Here is a 24,785-nt window from a genome sequence, read left to right on the forward strand (position 1 = left end):
TAAATCAAAACCAACTTGAGTGTCTGTGTGTGGTGGGGGGGGGAGCTGATTCTGTGGGGAAAAATATCACACATAACTATTCATGTTGTGTTTGTTTGGGAAGGCCCTGCATTTTAAAAACTAAAGGTTTCATCTGCATACCCTTAGACTAAATAAACTAGAAACAGCAAGGAAGAATTTATTGCAGAGTATCAAAGAAGGGAAAAGAGATACATTTCTATACAGCATCTAGCACACATTTGGGGATTGTACAAGGACCAGAGAGTGACACCCCTATTCATACTGAGTAGTACCTTACTCTGCAAGGGGTAATCCCATTAATTTCAAAGGGACTACTCCTGGCATATGGTACTATTCAATTTAAGGAGAGCACAATCTTACTCAAGAATAATAGATTAATAATACATGAGCTTAGGTCAGCATTCCTGTCCAGGTCTGATTTCAATGGTGGCTTGCACCCCTCAGACAGTACATTCTCTGGAAACCTGGGCAGTCTGTTGGATTCCGAATGCCAGGCATTCCATTAAGCCTATTCACCAAAAAGGCGTTCAGACCCTCTTTGACTAAATCTATCCATCCTTCTACTAGCCTTCTCCTGGCTCTTGGTCGGTCTAGATGGCCAAGGAAGGCTATTTCTATGTTTGAAGGAAGTGAATCCATATTTAACCTGGGGTGACACACTGGGAAGCTAGGCAGACAGAGTGAACTAGCCACATCGCACCCTTGTAGCTCACCCACCCATCTGCATTGCCATCATCTTGAAGCTCAGCACCTTCTTTTGGATCCTTGGCATCAAACTCTTTAGGCCATCTTTTGACTGGACCCCCACCACTCACAGCAAAGGCCAGGCACAGTTTGCAGTTCCTGGGCTCTCCTAACCATTGGGAATCTTCCCTCCTGCTGTCTCCCCAGGGGCAATAGCCCCCCTAAAGGTGACAGGGAGTAAGCAAAATGCTAGCTCCTCTTCACTCTGCTCACTAGAGCTTTGCTGGCTGCTAAGAAGGGAGCATGCTGCACATGGCAACCCCGTGTATGCTGCAGCATCTTCTTGAGGCACAATCCCTTCTACAGCTCCCTCTGAGCTGGGGCAGGTCCACTCTGCCCCTTACCCAGAGATGTGCTGTAACGGCACAACAGAGTTCTTTGTTTTTCACTTCAGAGGTGATCTGCTCTAGTGATCCTGTTAATCAGCCTCACAGGGGCTTTCCTTTGTATCTCAAGGTCATTGTGCTCTGCTCAGCTGCATATATTTGATGATCTCTGGGAAATTTCCATGGATCAGATCTTGAGCTCTTTACTATTTTCATTTGGGCAAAATTTCCACTAAGTTCAACAGGACTTTGGCCCCTGGTAGTGGTTGCTATTAAAGTCAATGTTTATCTAGGATACTACAGTTACTTTCCTAAGTTAAAATACATGAACATACCTGTGGCTTTCCTCTATAATGTGGTAATTGAAAAAAAAAAAAGTCTTTTCAATATTGACCACTGTACATGGACACATAGCAAGTGTCAGAAAGAGTAATCAAGGGGCTAGTCAGAGATGAATAGTTCAAGTCCCGAGAAAGAGTTCAATAGGAGTGAAATGTGTCTTTTATGGCAAAGACTTTTTTCAGCTTGCTTGAAGCAGAACTGTGTTTGTCTATACATATAATATAATGCATTGCTGAAACAGTGAACATATTTTGCCTTTTGTTTTCTGTAGGAATATTTGTTATATCTTTCATTTGTTGATTGTTGTGATGAATAATTAGGAATCCTGGCTTCAGGTTTTTTTTCCGTTGTACAAAGACCTTAGTGTAGTACCCTCTTATTATTATAATTTCCTGAAATAACTTGAGTGAAAAAGAATGTTTCCAAGTCTCTGGGAGTGTCATGCTTAACTAAATATGCTGTATTATGTCATTTTAGTTATATATGTCTCCAAACAAAAAGAGTGATGCCCTGCTTTGAAATGGGTGAGAAGCGCACAGGTTGCACAACCTAACTCTACGACCTCTCCGTTATTATCTCAAAAGACATAACCTCACAATTATTGACATGTTTCGCAGGAAGAGGGCATCAGACACCCAAGTCCCCAGACGGTTTTACAGAGGCAAGGAACAGAAATTCAATAACTATTATAAACCTTTAAAAGAATACTGATTAAACAAGAAAGGAGGGAAAACAAATACATCAAAGGCAAATGTAATTGTTTTTTAATAAAATAGACTGTTTCCGATTTACCTGCCTTAAAGGCAGGCACACTGGTCTGGGATGCAGAATACCAAAAACCACTGGTATAACCAGAGGCAGAAGTATTTTGTAGTCCTATTCTGATTTAATGGCTTATAGGCTTATCTGGATTTCAAACAAGGACGGACTGCAATTTACTCCTTTCATCATCCTAATGAGCAGAGCTAGTTGAACATTTGGGAACACTTTCAATATTGATTTGTTTTAGAGTAAGATGTGGGAAGTCTGATTTATTATGGAAATGTCATGAGCATCATGGCTTATTTCAATCAGCATTTCAGATCTTGATAACTTGTACGTGGAAGCCTCAATGTGGCCTTAGTGTAAAGGGGAAAAAAAACCCAAAACCTCTGTGAAAGAGTCATTAAAATGATCGGTTCAGTTTCTTTACAGCCCAACTCTGAGGATCAGAATCTGGATGAGAACTTTGAAGCTTTGGTGCATCTCTACCTCAAAACATACCAAGTGGGAAGCTATGTAATGTTCTTTCCTCAAGAAATAATGTCACCCTTTGTCCCCACTACATGTCACCACAAGAGCCATTCTTCACAATGCTGAAAGACAATCAGGATTGCAATTCACCTTGTTAAAAATAGTGGCCTCAGGAGACTTCTCTATGACAACTACCTCAGGCAGCAGAGAAGTAATGATAAATGTTTGCTGACACAAACCAAAAATCATGTGATGTTTAACCCTTCTACGTGTAAACAACTGAAGATAAATTTATTCGGGGGGGGGGGAGAAATCTCATTAAGGCTTTAGGAGCTTTATATTTTATAGCAGTTTACCTAAAACTAGTGGCAATAGTTTTCACAACACAATCTCCACTTCATTAAATAATGAATTCATTCATATTAGTTATATTCAGCAATAAGCTAAAGCAAACCATTTACCATATTCTAAACTGCCTATTTATGCTTTACTCACTCACTGATTTTGCATGAGAATTTGCACACTTAATTTTTTTTGAAAACCTGGTCTCAGATCTCTGCGTAATTCACGATAGGCAGAAAAACCATGGCAAGAGAGCAAGACACTATGAAGTCAGTGGGAACCTTGTAATTTACTACAACAATTTTTTGATCAGGTCCCATATCAGTAAGTTGTTTTTCCACAACTTGGGACACAGACTTTACTGGACTCTGAGTGGATGGAAAATACTGATCTTACAAATGACTGGATTACTTTTCAGTCAGATAGTGCATCCAATGAAGTGAGCTGTAGCTCACGAAAGCTTATGCTCAAATAAATTTGTTAGTCTCTAAGGTGCCACAAGTCCTCCTTTTCTTTTTGAAATACTGTATATCTATCTGACTGAAAAGTAATCCAGTCATTTGATTTTACAAAGCTTCAGCAGTTGCTTTTGCAAACAAAACTTCCAAGTAGTGTGATTTGGATGCAGCTCCCATTTTATCCAAGTCTACACCTCCTCCCCTTCAATGTTTATGGTAGTTCAGCTAAAAACTGTTCAAGTTTTCACCAATCTTTTACAAAAAAAATAAACAATCTCTGAGCATCAGGAGGAGTCATGGAATATGTGATCAAACCAACTTGTGCTTTATATTTGAAGACTTAGGCTTATCATAAGAGCTCTTCCAACTCTACCTGGTTTAGATCCTTCATCAACAGATCCATTATAGACTTGGTTTATGAACTCAGGCCTGTTGTCATTCATATCAATCACATAGATGTAGAGGTCAATGGGGTTCTCCACCTTGTTTCCATTCATATCCACTGCATGAGCCCTCAGCTGGAAATAAACACAATGGAAACATGATGTCAGTGACAGAGTTGACTTCAGCATTTAAATTCTTTCCAAAAATTAAACTATAGGAATGTCATTTTTTCAGTAGAAACCAGACATCTGGTTTCCATCTAGGCGCTGCAGGATACATAACGTTTCACAACAGGGCCCAATATTAAAAAATCATTTTCAAATAATAATAGTAAATAGAAATACAAATAATTTTATCAGCTAAAAGAAACATTTTCTCCACAGCTAACAAATCACTACATTAAAGTAAAGTAGTAATTGTTACTTGGCAATCTCCAAAGACTAAGTTTGCTTACTGTTATTAATACCCTGATGACATGGGTTTATTTTGCACTAGTCACAAGAACTTCCACAATGTACCATGAAATCTCACATTGCTTTGTGGCCACAATGACATGTGGTAATTAGTAAGTGAAGAGATCTCATAATTGTTGATACTATTGTTATTATTATTATTTGTATTCTGTAGCACCTAAGAGCACTAGTCATGTAGAGCAACCATTGTCCTAGGCGCCATACCAACTCTGAACAAAAAGATGGTCCCTGCCCAATGTTTATTCAATTTCTCCAAAGGGGAGACCCATAAGAATGGGAAGCCTGTCTCAACATTAACTACCACATCAGTGATGCAACATTATCATAGCCAGCACTGTATTGCCGAGTTCTCAGTTAAAATGGCACTGGGACTCCATCTTATTAGGAATAACTATTGATAATAATGCTGGAAACCGAGACCATCTGTTTTCAGAATAAAAGGGACAGATACAGCATGTCAAAATGAGTAATTAATAAAACAAAGCAATCAACAATAGTCTGGAACAATCAGTAATCAGGTGAGAAAAAAATGGGTAGGTCCTTCATTATATGGAACAGATGGCTGCTCTAAATGGGTCGTGTGCTGAAGGTATTTATCGAAGCCGGCTTGGAAGGAGGACCGGATATGAAAGTCTTGTACCATGCCTGACTTAAGTTGGACAATAGAGCGACATCTGGCTCTGGGAGAGCTTTGCAGCTTTAATTTTGTCACTTTCCCTCATTTCAGTACCAGTGAGCACTGTTGAATCCCTGCTCTGACATAAAAATCAGGGACAGCGTTCAAAACCTCAGGGGCAGATTCTGAAATATTGATGAATGAAGAATGAAAATGCCACATAAAAGGAGTTTGGTGAAACTGCTGTCTAGAGAAACAGGACTGTCACTTTAACACCGATACTCAAGTAGGCTTGCCCAATTACACCACCTGCTATCATAATTTTCCCTACAAGATTCCTAATGTATAATGGCCTAGATTTTCAGATGTGCTGGTATCTCCAGTTCCCATTCACTTCAACTGAAGTGGCAGATGCTCTAAAATTCAGGCCCATTGTGTCAAAGAACGTATGTGGTTCTGATGCATAGCATGTAAGGGTGCTAATTGTATTGATTTCAGTCTTTTGCTTTTGCCGAGACTATGATTGATGGGATTTTACCCCTTTGTGTAGGTTTTCCAAGAAGGTTTAACAAATATAATCATGCTATATTTCATAGGCTGGACTGAGATTTAATCCAGGGAAGGGAGCAAACTGCCACACAGACTGAGGGTGGACATTTACAAAAAAAAACCAAAAAACAAAAAAAAAAGACCACTTAAAAATCACTTTTTAAATATTAAAAAGGCTGACTTCATTTTTAATACAGACTATCATTTGTGTTTCCTGATTCTTAGTACTCTTAAGATTTGCATTTCATGCCTCTGTATAAACCGCTCTGACTTGTATCAGCAGAGCTATCCTTCATTATGTCAGATGTAGCAATTCAATAACTTTTACAAGTCAAAGGTCAGATTGTCTTTGAAAAAAAAGTAATTCTGAGCTAAAATTAAAGTTATCTTCAAACTGAAGGCCTCACTGGACTCCTTCTTGCTGCATTTTCAGGAGCGGAAACGGCTCTATTCAGAGATAAAGCAGAGTGCAAAGCCGATATCTTTCTCTTTCAGATCTGGCTCCCCATTCCCCCAAATTTTAATTACATTTGATAGCTCATTTGAAATCTTCAGGAATAAGTCATTTCTCAGCACTGCGCATCTATCTGCTTGTCACACACATATGCCCGTGAACATATGCATATGTTACTGATTCACTCAAGAAAAAATTCAATAAGCAAGACTGTAGTTATCTCACTAAACCTGCAGAGATACACACACACACACACACACACACACACACGAGGCTCCCCTGCTCCATGGAAACATCAGCATTACAGCCTCAAACCTGAATTCTGAAGGTGAGAACCGTACTTGAGAGTATGGACAGCTGAGCTAAGGCTTGCCCCCCTGATGGATTGAATTGGGTGAGACGCACCCTTTGATTTAACATACAAGCCAAACACAGAGCACTGCAGTCTCAATGCTGATCCCCCGCTGCAGCCCTCCGGTTTGCATTGGTGACTGGGTGCCCTCACAGCTCCCCTTGTATGGTTGTTACTGCCTCCTTTCTGACCATTTTTTCCCCTCTTTCTCCCCCTCCTTTTTGTCTGTTTTCCTGTCCTTTTTTTTGTTTTTTTTTTTTATTCTTTCAGTGCTCTTTTGGTTGTTCTCATCTGGCAATGACCTTCCTCCATATCCTCTCACTCTTTTGTATGCTGTATACTCCTTACCTGGGGGTCAGGACCATCTGCTAATGTCAACTACAGTTGACATGAACTCCATGGGCTGTCGTCTGAATCTATAACAATGCACAAAAGAGTTGCTCCTGGGGCTGGCTACATTAGAGTTCTTTGCAAGAGCAGGGAGGGAAGGCAGGTGGCTTTCAAGGGGTCACCTGCAGCTTTGAGGCAAGTTTAAAGGAGGGACAGGGTGGAGCAGATATTTGGGAGCTTTCCTTTCCCTCTTCAACCTTCTCTTCTGTCCTGCAATCCCTCCCACCCTTGAACTAGTGTGGAGCTCTCAAAATGGGAAAAAACAGACATACCTCATCATCATGAAGCCCAGCATATTTTATATTTTCTTGCTCCACAAGTATATATGACTATGACTTATTTATTCAGTATGCATGATTTAGTCTCACAGTGCTCAGCGGGCAGGGCAGCAATCAAGTTCCAGCTGCTACATGATGGATGTTGTGATAAGACAACGGATGGGATTAGAAGTTGATACACTTAAGTGCTTTTTCATGGTATGTGAGCTGTTCACGGGGGGGGGGGGGGCGGCAGGGCATAGAAGATGACTAAACAACTGTCATGTTTACTTCTGACAGCTGGAAAGGAGCATGCTCAGATTGAGGAAAGGACTAAAGTCTTCTGGAACTGGAGAAACCACTGTTTGAAAGGCCATTTACCACAGCCTTGGGTAGAAGAGAAGTCAGAATACACAAAAACATTTAAATGGGAGACCATCAGATGGAATTTAAATTGGGTGCTTGGAGGGTATTTAGTAACTGTTTAATAAAGTTGACATTAAACATTAAAGTTGTCGCAAAGTGGAGAGCATGGTCTTGGCTGTAGGTTAGAGAAAGAATAAATAGGATCAATGGAAAATGTTGGAATTCAACAACCATTTATAGGATTCATAAATATAAATAAAGTCTAGCTAGTGGTCCAGATCCTCTGCTTGTGGAAGTAGTTATAGTTCCATTTGTACCAGCCAAAGAGCTGGCCAGTCCCCCTGAACAAATTTTTAAAAGTAGGACAGTCTTCATTAACATACTTAGGCAGCAGCTACCACTGGTTTCTGTGTTTTTCTACAGACAATTTCTAGAGCAAATGTAGCTGTTGTCATACAAATGCTTCAGCATCATGATTATTGATGACACTGGAGCCTGGTGCTATCTGAAGGTAGTTAGTCAAAGTCAACAGTGAAATGTGTTAAATATAAATACTACTTCTGCACTAATACTGAGAATACATATTTATATTAATTGTAAGTGACAGATCTTTTTAAAAAATTAGGCATACAGTTCTGTGCCTAATTTGCACATACTTTATCATGATTAAACATGTAAATCAAGTTATTATGGCACAAAGAATTGCAGAATTACCAGAAAGAAAAGGAGTACTTGTGGCACCTTAGAGACTAACAAATTTATTAGAGCATAAGCTTTCGTGAGCTACAGCTCACTTCATTGGATGCATCCGATGAAGTGAGCTGTAACTCACGAAAGCTTATGCTCTAATAAATTTGTTAGTCTAAGGTGCCACAAGTCCTCCTTTTCTTTTTGTGAATACAGACTAACATGGCTGCTACTCTGAAACCTGTCAGAATTACCAGAATTACACATAAGCTTTTGTAAACGTGGTTCAAAATATTATTGCAATTAGTACTAGTTTCTCTGGGTCAAATTCCTTGTTTCTAATAGTCTTTTTGTCTCCCAGAGACAGGTGGGTGAGGTATCTCTTTTATTAGACCAACTTCTGTTTGTGCAAGAGACAAGCTTTCGAGCTACACAGACCCAAAGAAGAGCGCTGTGTAAGCTTGCAAGTTTGTCTTTTTCGCCAATAGAAGTTGGTCCAATAAAAGATATTCCCTCATCCTTGTCTCTCTAATATCCTGGGACCAACATGACTACAACACTGCAAATAATTTTTGTCTCCCCCACAGTCTAAACTATTCCCATCTCAGCCTGTAACCAATCTTCCCTTGTCCAGACACCTCTGACTGATATTTCATAAAAGTGTTAATGGAAGAAAAGTGCTGGTTGGGACCATTCCAAGCTATATCTGTATTTAAAAACAGGCATATAAATGAAGCATGTTAATTGAATATCGTTGCCTGACTGCTAAATATTAGATTTTATGGTGATGGTGTTTTGTTAACAAAGCTTGAATATATGTGGGAGACCAACCAGACTGCAGCTTGATAGGAAGTTCTGCCACTTGAAATAATCAGAAAAGCACCAGGAGGCACTGATTTGTCCATGAGTGTAAGCAGAGAGTCATCACCTACAACACCAAGAGCTCATGGGAACTCAGGCTGATAAGGGTTCAGAGAAGTGATCCATGTTAAACACTGATATCTGCTGAAAGTTAGTTGGCACCGTTTAAAAACTGAGACACAGAGACATCCATGTAACAGAGAAAGTACTGTTGCAACAAGTCAGAGCCTTGGAAAAATCCATCCCTCTGATGCTCAAGAGAAATATTAAAAGCTGACAAGCAAGTTCTGCTTCAGAACTGTCAAAATAATTAAAAATTGATATGATTCCTCTCGAAAAAAAGGTGGGCTTCATCAGGCAAATGCTTTCTAATGTGGAGAATTTAAACAGGACTGCTTTAGAAAGAGCAATTATACAAAAGAAAGTAAAAAGAAAAGGAGTACTGGTGGCACCTTAGAGACTAACAAATTTATTAGAGCATAAGCTTTCGTAGCTCATGAAAGCTTATGCTCTAATAAATTTGTTAGTCTCTAAGGTGCCACCAGTACTCCTTTTCTTTTTGCGAATACAGACTAACACGGCTGCTACTCTGAAACAAAAGAAAGTATACATGGAAAACATGGGAGTTAATGATACAGAACTCGCTATAGCGTGTGTCCTCCCTAATTCTCAGGAAGATTTTTTTTCATTGGCTTTTAGGTTATTTAGAAAAAATAACCATGGACAGCATGTGATGCCAACAGAGATGCCAAAAAAATTTAGCTCTGTGTGGGACTGTAAAGAAATGGAGCTGCGTCGATCATACATAGCCATCACAGCTGAACTTCTAGCCTGTGGCACACAGAAGATAACTCAATAGGTTACATGCTAAAAATCCAAGGGCCAGATCTTTTACCTGCTGTAGTTCCACTGATCTCAAGTGGATTTATACCAGCTGAAAATCTGGCCCCAGGACTCTATTAGGTGAGCTAAGAAGAATCTTCATTAGGTTTTAATAATACCTAGAGATGAACTGAGCTATAAAATTAAGACCCAAACCTGAATCTGGATTCAAATTTTCCCAAAGTTCACGTGTCTGGATCGGAGGTCAGGTCTGTCTAGTAATATTGGTGCTTATTGGCAGGACCCTCAGCTATGGTAAACTGGCATAAGCTCAATAAACTTCATTGGACCCAACGAGAAGCCAGCCATAGATGCCAGCAGGGGCAAAAGGAACCAAAGCAGGGACTGCTGTATTGAAGGGGAGGAGGAAAAATGGGGTACAGCCAGCATCACTCCACCCTCAGCATCTCCCTAGTCCCAGAGCTGTGCACTGCACCAAGCACAGTGGAGTCCTGGTCCATGACTGGGGCTCCTAGGAACTACAATAATAATGATTATGATGGAGCTATGCCGATTAACACCAGCTAAAGATTGGACCTCTGTCTAGTTATGTCCTATATAGGGAAGTCTTGCACATAAGCATCTGGTGCCCTTTCTGTCTTCCTATAACTCTGGGACATTAGCCTCCCCACAGTGTTTTGGGTTACCACTTTATATAAAGGGACATTTATAAAGTCCAATCAGTCAAAAGTTTGTTTATAACCATGGCTTGTAATTATCTATAAAACACCTTCTACTAATGTGCTTACAGCCATTTAAAACATAGAATCATAGAACCATGGGATTAGAAGGGACCACAAATTTCATTGAGTCTAACCCCATGCTAAAATGCAGGATTCATTGGGTCATATTACTCCTGCCTGTAATGGGCTTATTATATCCATCAATCATTTATTAACCCTTAATTTGGTTGTAGCTGTTTGGTTATGCCTAGGACTCTTGTCTTCCAGAAAAGAGACTCCCATGAATGAGATTAAAAGAAGTTGTCATTGATTCCAGGTGTTAGAAATTAAAGCTGTTTTTTGGGAAAGTGATACCTGTCACCACAGAACAGTCTTTTCCAAGTTTTCCTGAAATTTCTGGTCTAAATATACTTATATTTGTTGACATTTGTTATGTATTATGGGTCACATAAGTCATTATTATGGGAGTCTATATAATTTTTTTGGCTCAGAGTGTCTTGTACTCAGCATCATAATGGCTCCATCAAAGGGGTTAGTTTGGGAATTATAACAGCTGAGCTGTTTAATAACCCAGCATCACTGAAAAAAATATCGAACACCGAAGCAACAGGCTCTATCTCAAATATTCTTTTTTCAAAATAATCCTCATTTTCGTGGGCACAGCAGGCAAAATAATTGTTGTTCTTCACAGAGGATAAAAATAATTTTGCTTCAGATTCTTTTTTGCCCAGGGAAATTTCTCTTTCCATCCAATTTAAGAGGTAATCTATTTTCTTTATCCCTCTACTCTTGTCCAGGAGCATTGTCACTCTGGTTAACTGGACACCTGATAAAGTTAACAAAAAGTGTGCATCTCTGACAGAGCAGTTAAAAATATGATAGTGGTGGAAGTAGTCCATACCATTGCATTGACAGTATAGCATCTCCAGCAATGACTATTATGATACCAAAGGATGTGTTCAATGCTGATACAAAGCAATTGATGAAACAGCTTTTTGTAGCCACTATAGAAAGAGAGCTAATGGACAAATGCAGGAAGTACTGAAGTTTTGTGCAGCTGGCATGCAAAGAGTAGTATAATTTTTATCAGTTTGTGTGACTGTATTTATTATTTGCTTATACTTTGTAATTGTAATTGTGCTATAGATTATAATACAAAGATCAATTACACTGCACAAAGAACATTTTGTGAGCCAGTAGAGTCTACGGAAGCATCTCTTGGTGTTACTAATATTTATTAATTCCCTTATATTTACTATTAGTCTATTTACCTACTTAAGATCTTATATGATCTCCTCACTTTACTGTCTGAACACCTCCAGATGATTTAAAATGAAAAATGACTATAATTGTTACTGCATGTCCAACTGCAGTAATGAGTGATGACTCAGTAACTTCCTCTGACACCCTAATGTTGATATTGGTTACTCACATTCTTTTAGGCCTGCTCTATATACAAACTTGACCAGCTCTCAGTTAAACCACTGATAAACTATCAAGTTACACAGGCTAAACTACATCACTCAGGACTAAGAAAAATTTCACACCCTGTGTGATGCAGTTAAACTGACCTAAGCTCCAGTGTGGATATCACTAGGTCGATGGAAGAATTCTTCTGTTGACTTAGCTAGTGCCTCTTGGAGAGAGAGATTTACTGCAGTGACAGAAAACCTCCTTCCCTTGCTGTAGTGTCTATCCTACAGCTGTGCCACAGTAGTTTTCTAGTGAAGATATGCCCTAAATCAGTGTAACGTTGTGTGCGGACACTACATCAGTTTAAAGTAGGCTCAGGTTATGTCTTCATTAGAAACACTATAGTGACATGGCGGCAGTGCTGTACACTGCAGAGATGGAAGGGATTCTTACACTGGAATAGCAAATCCATCTCTCAGAGAGGAGGTAACTAGATTGACAGAAGATGTTTACAACAGGGCTTAGGTTGGTTTTACCACATCATAAACAGCATGAAAGTTTTCACAGCCCTAGGCGATGTACTTCAGCCGACTTAACTTTGTAGTGTAGACCAGCCCAGGGGTGGCAGGTTTGTAGAAATTTTGGTGGTATCCAGAATGCCCAGAGCCTGCCCCTCTTCCCCGCCCCCCCCAAACTTCACTCCCTACCTGCCTAACGCTCTGCAAGGGAGTTTGGGTCAGGGGAGGAGGTCTGAGGTACAGGCCCTGGGCTGGTGCAGGGGATTGGGGTGTAGGACGGTTGAGAGGTTGGGCTCTGGGATGGAGTTTGGGTGCTGAGTGCAGGCTCCAGGCTGGGGCAAGGGGTGGGTGTGCAGGAGGGGGTGAGGGTGCAGGCTCTAGGACAGAGTTTGGGTGCGGGCTCTGGGAGGGAGTTTGGAGGGGGTGTGTGGGAAAGGGGTGGGGTGCAGGCTCTGGCAGGGGGTGGAGTGGGGTGCGGCACATATGTGGAGGGGCTGCCCCTCACCGGCACATATGTGGAGGGGCTGCCCCTCACCATAGCCTCACTGGGGTTGGGGATGGGGCTGCCCCATGCCCACCGTTGGGCAGGAGTGGTGGCTGCAGGGGATGCAGATCACAGGGTCAAACACTCACCGAAGCCCCAGCAGCTGCTCAGGGGAGTAAGGTCCACTCCAGATGTCACCTGTCGGAAGCCCCCTTGGTGTCTCGTTCTGGTGGGTGCATGGGGAGGGGAGACCTGCCAAGCATGTGGGTGCCTCCTCCCTCTCCTCCTGAGGTGCAGCAGCCAGCCGCCTCAACCTGCCGCCAGCGCTGCTCTTGTGCTGTGCTGTAGCCTTAGGCAGCAGTAGCAGCCGGTGCGCGGCAGTGCAGGCAGGTGAGGGAGAGCCGCGCCGCTTTCATTTAAGCAGGGATGCTCCAGGGCTGGGTGGGAGGACGCTCTGGGGCCTGGGTGAGGTGTGTGGGGGGCGGCGCAGTCGGGGGCCGGGGCCACTCCAGTCAGGGCCAGGGGAGAGAGCCAGCTCCAAACACTGGTGGAGCAGGACCCCCAGGCCTGAATATTCCTGGAGTCTGGACACCATGGGCCCATACAACTTGCCACCCCTGGACCAGCCCTTACATTGGCTAAACTTAACCCTGGTGTACGCTTAGAACTTAGGTCAACGTAGCTAGGTAGCTCCAGGATGTGAAAAATCCACACCTGTATGCCATAGTTATGCTGACCTACCCCCTAGTGTAGACACAACTAGATTGATGAAAGAATGCTTTGACCTAGCTACCATCACTCGGGGAGGTGGGTTTTCTACAGTGATGGAAAAAACCTGCCCGTTGCTCTAGTCTGTGTCTACACTACCAGGCTACAGTGGCAATAGCTATGCTGCCTATTTAACAAGAGCCAACCAATGTAAAGCACATTTAAAACACGGAGAGTCTACACTAGAGCTGGAAGGTGTAAATTCCAGCTCAAGGAGACATATCCATGTCAGTCGAACCAATCTGCTAAAAATAGAAGTGTAGTGGTGGCGAGTGGTGTGAGGAGATACATGCTTAGCATCATTCTTAAAGCAGCTACTTGGGGAAGTTAGCCTCTCATGCCACTAGCACCACTACAGCAACATTTCTAATTTTAGCATGCTAGCTTGATCACAGCTAGTGCAGGTCTGGCTCCTTGAACTGGAAATTACACCTTCTAGCTCCCATGTAGACATACAAAATGCACCAATTTAACCAAATCAATGTAGAATTGCACCTTTAGTGAGAACCATGCAAATTTGTTATGAAAACAATGCCTTAGTCCTTTTCTCAGTCACAGGGAAAGGAGTTGATCTGGATAAAATATGTGATCAATAAATCCTGAGCTTGGCAACACTCGTATGCTTTCTCATTTCCTCAAACTGAAAATGCAAACCTGGGCCTAATTCTGAGAAGACAAGTTGGGTCCACAGTTCAACATCTAATATGCACAAAACATTCAGTGATGAGGTGAAACCTGCTGAAATATAGCAATTTTGAGTGTTTTACTTTGACTTTGTGAGTTCAGACCCCAAACTCAGGGAAGGATCCAAATCTGTGTGTCTATTCTAGCCACAAAGTCCTGTTGCACTATTCTAGTGGTTAAAGGGGAGACTGCAACGGGTCCTACTGAAAGGCGAACTGTCAGGTTGGAGGGAGGTTACCAGTGGAGTTCCTCAGGGATTGTTTTGGGACCAATCTTATTTAATCTTTTTATTACTGACCTTGGCAAAAAAAGTGGGAGTGTGCTAATAAAGTTTGCAGATGATACAAAGCTGGGAGGTATTGCCAATTCAGAGAAGGATCGGGATATTATACAGGAGGATCTGGATGACCTTGTAAACTGGAGTAATAGTAATAGGATGAAATTTAATAGTGAGAAGTGTAAGGTTATGCATTTAGGGATTAATAACAAGAATTTTAGTTATAAGTTGGGGACGCATCAATTAGAAGTAACGGAAGAGGAGAAGGACCTTGGAGTATTGGTTGATCATAGGAGGACTATGAGCTGCCAATGTGATATGGCTGTGAAAAAAGCTAATGCGGTTTTGGGATGCATCAGGAGAGGCATTTCCAGTAGGGATAAGGAGGTTTTAGTACCATTATACAAAGCACTGGTGAGACCTCACCTAGAATACTGTGTGCAGTTCTGGTCTCCCATGTTTAAAAAAGGATGAATTCAAACTGGAGCAGGTACAGAGAAGGGCTACTAGGATGATCTGAGGAATGGAAAACTTGTCTTATGAAAGGAGACTTAAGGAGCTTGGCTTGTTTAGCCTAACTAAAAGAAGGTTGAGGGGAGATATGATTGCTCTCTATAAATATACCAGAGGGATAAAATACTGGAGAGGGAAAGGAATTATTTAAGCTCAGCACCAATGTGGACACAAGAACAAATGGGTATAAACTGGCCACCATGAAGTTTAGACTTGAAATTAGATGAGGTTTCTAACCATCAGAGGAGTGAAGTTTTGGAATAGCCTTCCAAGGGAAGCAGTGGGGGCAAAAGATCTATCTGGTTTTAAGATTCTACTCAATAAGTTTATGGAGGAGATGGTATGATGGGATAATGGGATTTTGGTAAGTAATTGTTCTTTAAATATTCAGGGTAAATAGGACTAATCCCCTGAGATGGGATATTAGATGGATGGGATCTGAGTTACCCAGGAAAGAATTTTCTGTAGTATCTGGCTGGTGAATCTTGCCCATATGCTCAGGGTTTAGCTGATCGCCATATTTGGGGTCAGGAAGGAATTTTCCTCCAGGGCAGATTGGAAAGGCCCTGGAGGTTTTTGTAGTATGGGGCATGGGTGACTTGAGGGAGGCTTCTCTGCTCCTTGAAGTCTTTAAACCATGATTTGAGGACTTCAATAGCTCAGATATAGGTGAGGTTTTTCGTAGGAGTGGGTGGGTGAGATTCTGTGGCCTGCGCTGTGCAGGAGATCGGACTAGATGATCAGAATGGTCCCTTCTGACCTTAGTATCTAAGAATCTAGTGCAGAGGAGCTGTGGATTAGGGGGATATATGTACAATGCATTAAAAATAGATATTTTCATACTTACATGGTAGGAAGCTCTTTCTTCTCGGTCCATTGGACGTGTCACATACATTCTGCCAGACACGGGATCAATGCTGAAGACTTCCATAGGTGGCTGGTCAGCTCCTACTCCAGTGATGCTGTATCTGATATGGATCTCACTGTCCTTATCAGAACGAATCTGTATAAATAATTAAGGATAACAATCAGTCAGCTATGGACAATGGGTTGGTGACATTGATATTCAAATACCTGCTATATAGTTAGGAGGACATTAAGGCCCAATCTTGCAAGCCTTCTATATGCAACATTGTTAACTCTGACAGGTGATCTGCATACTAAGGCCTGGAACTAGGCTGCAAGAAAAAAATAAAAAGATTTTTTTCTCCACTTTTGTTTACAATGATCCTTTGGAACCCAGAAAGCAGAACCCTTTGACATTCTGTCCCTGATTCTCAGAAGTGCATCCATTTGCATGCACAATTTATGCAACTGTAATTAAATTATGCACGCAAATAATTAGGGCTGGGATTTTTTAAAAGGAGTCTAATGGAGTTGGGCACCTAATTCCCTCAGTTCCCTTGAAAAAAATCTTAGCCTAGAATTCTAACAGGCTGACTGGGCATACACACCCTAAATTTTCAAAAGCAACTAGTGATTATAGGTACCTTAATTTGAGGGCATCTAAACTGAGAAACCTCAAAGGGAGCTTGACTTTCACAAAGTGCCAAATGCTTGCCCTCTAAAAATCTAGCCCCTTTTAGGTGTTTGGAGCTGGGCATCTGTTAATCACTAGACACCCACTAATCACTTTTGACAATTCTCTGTAATCACCCAGGATTGCATTTTCAACTAGTCTAAATGTGCATGTAAACGTACATATGCTATTCTAAAAACAGAAGCCTTTATTTCATTCCTAATACAAGCTTGTTAACGCGGGGTTACTAATGCCCGATGGACTGCTAGCATTACATTTGAACTTCTTCTTATGGAAAAAGCATTACAGCATTGCTTTTAAAACCCATTCCTCCCAGCCTCCTTCCCACCTTGAGAAACAAACAAACAAAAAATCAAATATGGCATGAAAATGACATGAACTTTGGAAACAGATAAAAGGAAATAAAAAGGCAGGTTAAATGTTACCCTAGAAACCTTGATTGTATTGCTTTAAATCTGAAGGTAATTTCTAGATTAGCCATTTAAAACAAGTTCTTGTAATGTCAGGGCTATTTCTGAAGGAAAATGCAAGGTACAAACAATCTACCACTCCCCACACTGTGAAAAACTGTCTTACAAGTGTCAATGTGAAAAACAGGGATTTTTTTTCTAGCCAGGTTTATGAATGCAATAAATTAATGGGAACATCATATAAATCCATTTTTATAGATGTGGACATTAGTATCTGATATGGCAAGGCATTTTCTGTAATGTCTGCACACTCTGGAATACTACAGTGCATGCAGGAGGCACAAATAACTGAATTAAAAGAAGTTCCATTCTAGGTGAGCCTAGATAGTTTCTGAAGGGGAGATGAGGGTTTGTTTATCAGATGGAGGAAATTGGGAGGAGGGGGCTACTATTTTGAAACCCTCCATATATGACCAATATAGATGCACGTATTTCTTCCCATGGATTTCTTTCATTTGCATTAATGAGAGTTAAACTTTCTGTAAGTAAGTCACTGCAGATCCAGGAAATGAAATACAACATGAGATACACAGGAGTTATCCAGCTGTACTAAGAAAATCTATGAGATAATTATACTACATTGAGCAAAACAGATACACTTTGTTACATCTTGCAAACATTTGGAAATCACTCAAAATTTGCTGTGAATCACTTACCTGAACTTACTTTCCAGTAAGAAAACAAAAAATACTTGGTTTTTGAGAGAAGTTATCTATAGGGAAGTGGTCACAAAGACCGAGGACAATGAGACATAGTATGGCTTGTCACTACTGAGGTATTCCTTGTACAAAAGCACATTAATTTTGTATCAGAACATGTCATTTTAACATTTAGTGAGATTTTTTTAAAAAAAAAAAAAGAATACTTCAAAAAAAGAGAATACTTCCTATCTGGAACATTCTGACCATTCCCAGCATGTAATCTAGTAAATCTTTTTGATCTATTAAGACTTATGTGAATACAATACAAGCTTTGCTTGTTAGAATAGTTACTGAATCAGTTTACCATATTAAAAAAAAAAGAATCACTGTTTCAGGGAATATCCTAGATCAGGAAAGAGCAGCTTTACATCTTATTTATGTCTGGTAACGGAGAAAAACACAACACATGTTTATAATAATACTATGAGTGAAGACTACACACATGCATGCCATTCGTTTATCTTACATTTATAATGATGATGAGAATTATGCTGTTTTTTATATACAGAACAGATGGTGAAAGGTTAATTTATTAACATTTAAAACGTTATTACTGTAGCACCCAGAAGTCCCCAGGATCCTCAACTTTCAACGGTGCTAGGCACTGTATCAGTATGTATGAAGACCTGGTTAAAGTGATGTGTGCATTAAATTAACTTCTGATGTTTGGTGATTGATGTAATGGATTCATTCTTTATAAAAGAGTTTTCACTCTCCACAAACACATGGGAAGGAATTTAGCTTTTGGGATTGTTAACCACATCAAGAAATGCACTTTCAATGGGGAGTTCATTGGATTCAGAATCAGGACAAATGTTATAATTCTGTATATCTAGTTTCTGACATGGCTCTCCTCAGCTTATCCTGAGCACCTCACAAACACTAGTGGAGTTTTCCTCATGCCATCCCAGTGAGGAACAGAATCATCATCTACATCATTTTACAGACGAGGAACTGAGGCCCAGAGAGATTGAGTGACATGAACAAGGCCATAAAGGAAGCCCGTGACAGAGTCAGGAGACCTGGTTCAGTTCCCGAGTCCCAATCAGACCTCCCTGTTGGCTTAATGAGACATGTCATTCAGTAAGCTCAGCATGTTGTAGGTTCAAGCTCTGCTGAGCCAACCAAAATAACGTCCAATTAATTCCCAACTCATAACTGGAAAGAGTTTGAGTCCGATTCTGCTCTCTCATTTACACTATAATAAATCCAGAATAACTGCAGATCAATGGAATGACAGATTTAAAACCAGTGTCAGGAAAAACAGAAACAGCCCTTTCCCCTTTAAAGATTCTGACATAATGGCCAAAATACATAAATGATATAAACTTTGATATAAAATTCACATAGTTCTGTCATCAGATCTGATCTTGTGGTTTCCAGCATTGCTGAATTTTAATGGACTTTCCCTTTCACATGCTAAGTATCCTTCATGTTACATTTTTAGGCAAAATCTTAAGGGACATAAACCTCCATCAAGATGTAACATCCAGCTATATTGTTCCAATAAGTTTTACTATTGGGTGAGATTTCAATTTAAGAGCTTGTTCAAGGTAACGGACTTTATACGTCTGTTTTGTTTCTACTGAACATATACTTGTAGTCTTAATATTCCTAATTCCTGTCCTGGGTCTTGCAGTTACTAACCTTCTCACCCTACAGGGGGACATAATGCTGCTCTATGACAGGAGATAAGAGGAACAGGGGGCTGTTGAGAACTGTATAGTTGGCAATTCAGGGGACCCCAATAGCTGGTGAATTACCCGATCATGTATAATCCAAGATACCATGTAATGACACACAACTGTATTTCACTCAGCAGAGCTGCTGTGAAACATACTATATCACGAGATAATGTGAAGTTAAGGTGGACTTATTTTGTCATTGTATAATATTTGCTACTTGATACAAAATGAGTCATTTACGGGTCACAGGGAAGGTGTATCCAGCAGAGGATGTATTTAGGCAAAGCAAAATGACCACATTATTCTCTGTTTCATTTTCTACTAACAAACTGAAAAATAAGATGATAGATCATCCCACAAAACTCAATGTAAAAGATGAAACTGTAACAATAATATTTGCATGACTTCTGGATAGTTGAATCTGATTTTCTGTTTTACACAGCACTCCATAATTATTAATGGCCATGTAGAACAGCGTCAATGCTAAACAAATAAGTTTCATTATTAAGCTGTTGGCTATTTTGCCCATTACAAGGACCAAATGGAAAATAATTGAAGGCTATATTCTCTCATGTATTCAAAGTGTTGCATGGAAGCCAAGAAATGCAAACATATTCAAATCCTTTAAATTAGCACACTTAAGAGTAAATTTAAGCAGTCTAAGTTTGGCTCATTAATTTTAGTGGAAATATTTTAATTCAGCTACATCTTATTGCTCATTGAGACTCCTACTAGGGTTTTTTTTTTTTATTAAACTGAATTTGCAGTATGTTTAACAATCATTCATGTAAACATTCTCAGCTATAATTTCACAATCTCTTTACAAATCAGTAAAGCAGCAGATTTCTAACACTGCCTCTCCAATCATATTATTGCCTGTTGACTTTTAATCATATTTGATTTTGGTAAGCATGGTCAAAAGTAAAATGGACAGAGAATAATTACGTGAGAGAAATGTGGAGAACCATTGGGTTAAAAATAATATTTATTAACTTCTGTCCTCTATTAGTACACTTTCCAGTGACCTCAAACTGCCACCCAGGCAGGAAGGGAGACACTGGAAAGAAAAAAACATTGCAGTTGTCTTCTGAGGAATTTGTCTTTGCTGGGACTTGAAAAAAGGACCCTAAGATCTGAAAGAAAAAGTGCTACCATATCTGAGCTAAAGGAAAATTCCCACTAACTACAGCAGAAGTAGTTTTAGAGGTAGCACTTAAGCCTTCAGTCTCTAGAACATAAAACTATTATCATATGTAGTGTGTTCCCAGCTTCCCGTAATGGTAGTCTACAAACAAGCTGACTGGAAGGGGACCTTTACCCCTTTTAATTGGGCTGACAAACAGAGAAAGGTTGGAAATACCAAATAGAGTTGAGTTATTGATTTCTTCTGTCTCTCTATGTAGCTACTATCAACATTCCTAAGGAAGAGCTCAAAACACTTAAAACCCCCCCACAAAAACCTAACTGTGGAGGTCTTGTCCATTAGCCCTGTGTTCTCTTAGCCCCTAGTGGCCTGATGCCTCTCATGTGATGTTGAATCCTCTGGAAACTCTTGCCTGTAAGATTTTTTAATTGATTTAGTTCAATGCAAAGGAGAGTAAAATTATTATACTGGAGGCCTTTGGGGGTTAAGAACCTCTTTCACCTGCATTAAAACCTCTGCTTTTACATCTGACTCATATGATCTGTGTATGTGAAGAGAGATGCTGCAAAACACTAAAATACAAAGTAGTAAACCTCATGGCCACTACCATACTTCTCTGCAGCTTTCAAGCAACTACAGGTACTCTCTGTAAGTGCTGGCAATCTAATCATAAATCTGTTTGGCCTCCAAGCCGACTCTTACCAGTAGAAGTCTGTTTCCTCCGCACTGACCCTCTGGATGGGGTGGCAAAGAAAATTTACTAAATTTTGGAATTGCATCCGAGCTTCCAATGTTTTCAGGTTCTTTGGCTTCTGCCAATATCTTGTCAACTCAGCCTCCCAGTTTCTGTTCATGAGCAAGAGCCTGTGTGGATGTACGTCCCTTGATTTCCACCCTCCTGGTTATTCTTTTTAACTAGGTCTTTCCCTCCAGATTTTTCTGGTTTGTTTATTTAGGTTTTGTCTTTCTTCCCTGTGTATGATATAGGGGAAGATGCAACACCAAGCAGAAGGGAAAAGGGAGCATCTAAACTAGGCTTAATAAAGCGACCTTAATGTGTTATTGAAAATCTCCTTTTTCAATACAATCATGAGAGATATTTCAAGGCCACGAGACTTTGCAAAGTGGCAATACTAATTGCACTGGCTATCAGCTGCAGTTTAGCTTTTTCTGCAATACCGTTTGCAACTGTAGAGCACTTGTGTTTTAGCATGAGTTAGCAGTCTGGATGCTGCAGGACTAAGTGACTGTTGAACTCATAGCATCTAAGCTTGCTGTACTCTTATCTACTGGTGCCAGAGTTTAGAGCGGAGATAGGGACCTGCAATGGCTGACAGTTGATGCTATTGCCATCAGGTCTCTTTTTCTTTACTGGTGACTATTCAATATAGTGTAATTTGCTGCATGGTCTTCATGATTAGCTAATTAAGCAACCTTCATTACTTGTTATTATGAAGGTCAAAAAGCTAATGCATCTGTAACAGGAAGTGGCCAAAGCTAATGGGTCTTCTACATGTAATCTTAATTGATACAGAGGAGTAATTTCTAAAACACTATGTAATGTTCTCCAGTTCTTTTGCAATAGATTTAGTTTTCAGATTGAAAAACTGTACCACGTTCTGGAAACTGAAAAATACAGAGGGTTGGAGGGAAGGCAAATGGATAGAAAAAGAACATTACTCAAAGATCTAGAACATATAGCAGCATGTTACCAATATTTTTTACCACAGCAAGAATTTAGATACCCAAAACTGCCAATCCCACCTTTACGGATCTGAGCTCTCATCATGAGAGTTACTAGGGCACATAGTCCCTGGTGATGTAATTAGGGGCACTTCCAATGGAGCAACAGCCATTTCCAGGTGCAGAGAACTTCACCCTTTCTTAAGCTACTAGGGCTATTCCATTTAGTTTGATCTCCCATCATGCAAGATACCAGGGCTCCTTATTAAATGATGGAGGCCTGGAGACTCCATCCTTTTAATTAGTGCCATCTTGCATGATGGAAGTTCAAACAAAATGAAATTGTTCTGGTAGCTCAAGAAAAAGCACTAGTAACTGTCATGATGGGAAAGTCACTGGCCTGCATGCTACAGGAGGACATTTTCCTTAATCTATTAATAAAGGACTACAACCTGACCTTATTAATAATTCAGTCCTGCAGCCCTTCCTCAAGCAGCTAGTCAGTGACAGCTATGCATGAGTGAGGACTAAGTAAAAACCAAGCAAGAATATTGGGATTTTGCCTGAAGTCTTTTCAAAGTGTACCCTTGTGGGTCCAACCACGAGCCTTCCGTTAGCTTCCATCACAAAAACAAAGTAGGAAAGAAAGAGACCAGCACTCTCCTGGGAGTGTTACTGTGTGAAGAATAAAAGCACTTGTTACAGGAGGTTAGAAGAATTAGCAAATATGAACCTTAACTATATCACTGTAACTAACAAGGCCAGTCCTCAGCTAAAGTAAATCAGTATAGTTCCATTGGCTTCCATGGAATTACATCAATTCACCCCAGCTGAGGATCTGGTCCAAGCAGTTTAAAAAAAAAAACACTAACGGCACATCACATCAGTGAGGAAAGAACAGTCTTTGTACAACCAGCATACAGGCATTTCAACTCAAGTAGCATTCCTCTTGGTATCACAGAGTGGGGGCAACAAAAAGGTAAACATTAAGAAACCGACACTGCTGTATCTTCATGAAGGGAAGTTTTTTCCACTCTCATGGGATATAATTTGTCTTGGCGTGACCTTTACTTTCATAATAAGCTACATCTTTTCCCCTGTTGTCTAGCTCTCCTAACCTTAAATAGCAGTGCATTTCAATTCACACTCTGTACTATGCCTACAGTTATCACTGATCACACATTGTGGGATTAGAGATACTATCCTCAGCCTTAAATGAAACCTTTAAACCTGTTTACATGTATAACACAAGAAACAATAATAAAACTCAATTTCTAAGTTTTGGGCTACAAAATCTGCCTAGATTAATTTTTGGGATATTACTTTGTATGTTGGAAGGGCAGGGATTAAGAATTTTGTCACTGTATCGGTACCATCATCGTTAAGTGATCTTTTACACTGAACACTATATTAAGTCTCTAATGATCCCAGCTACATAACAAGATACTTTCCTCCTATAGCATATATTACATTGTGTAGAATATATGGAAAAGTGCTTTCATTCATCAGCAAAGGGATGAGCTAAACTTGAAATGGTTGAAAGCGTAATTCTCCTTAAAAGAAAATACCTATCATAGGGACAATATTAAAGGGCATTGTAGCAAGGTGATCACCCCGCTCCGGCCCTGAAAGGGTTAAAAGCCAGTCCTGGGAGAGAACTGGGGCTGAGAGCCAATAGGAAAAGGCTGGGAGGCAGCCAATCAGGGCCAGGCTGGGCCAATAAAAGAGCTGCCAGGCCAGAAGGTGAACAGTCTCTCTCTAGCTTTAGCCTTGGAGTGGGAAGGACCTAGCTGCCTGGGAACGGCAGGTACCTGACACAGAGCAGTGTTGGGGAAAGGCAAGAAGAGCTGGGGAGCTCCAGCCTGGCAATGCCCCAGGAGAAGATCTTTTTTAAGGCCTAAAGAGGTAGTGGGGCTGAGGAGGTGCAGCCCAGGGTTAGGCAAAGGCAGCTGGTCCAACCCCCTTACCAATGATGAGTGGCCATTACAGACTGCAGTTTACCCCAGAGAAAGGGGGCTAGATGACTATTGGCAGTAGCCCCTGAGGCAAGGTGGGCATAGGGGCAGGGGGTTCCCTTGGGAAGGGAGACCCAGAGTGTTGGGTGGACTGCAGTGGGCAGAACCCCAAGGTAAAGGGTACAGGGGTCTAGGAGTGAAATGGGGGCCTGAGGCAGGAGCAACACCAGCCAGCAGGAGGTGCTCTGGGGCTGGAAAAGAGCTAATTCCTGAGGCAACCAGCAGGAGGTGCTGCGGTGGTGAGTCAGCAACCTGCTACAGGCGTTAATGCACGTTTAAATCCTCCCTGTTTTATTCTTCAGTGGTACAGTTTGAGAGATGGCTGTGATCCCAGTGTCCTTTCATGGAGATACTATACAATTTCTCAGATGAAATATTATTTCATACCATATCTCTTAGGGCCAAATTCTGCCCTTGGACATGCCTTGAACGTGTGCTGCTTTGTACTAAGGACAAAGGCCACTGAACAC

At 40.7% G+C, this 24,785-nt stretch overlaps 1 protein-coding gene across 2 annotated transcripts in view; it reads right to left on the bottom strand.

Moving 5' to 3' along the window:
- CDH4 (cadherin 4) overlaps positions 1-24,785 on the bottom strand; it is a 666,817-nt gene that overhangs the window by 129,399 nt on the left and 512,633 nt on the right. For both annotated transcript variants that reach the window (XM_043495751.1, XM_038370284.2), the window contains exons 5-6: positions 15,925-16,080; positions 3,840-3,984 (exon numbers count right to left, since the gene is read on the bottom strand). In XM_043495751.1, coding sequence (XP_043351686.1) covers positions 3,840-3,984; positions 15,925-16,080 — 301 coding nt within the window. The remainder of the gene's footprint in view (positions 1-3,839; positions 3,985-15,924; positions 16,081-24,785) is intronic.

The sequence above is a fragment of the Dermochelys coriacea genome, chromosome 13 (genome assembly GCF_009764565.3).
Source record: "Dermochelys coriacea isolate rDerCor1 chromosome 13, rDerCor1.pri.v4, whole genome shotgun sequence".
In the NCBI taxonomy this organism is placed as follows: domain Eukaryota; kingdom Metazoa; phylum Chordata; order Testudines; family Dermochelyidae; genus Dermochelys; species Dermochelys coriacea.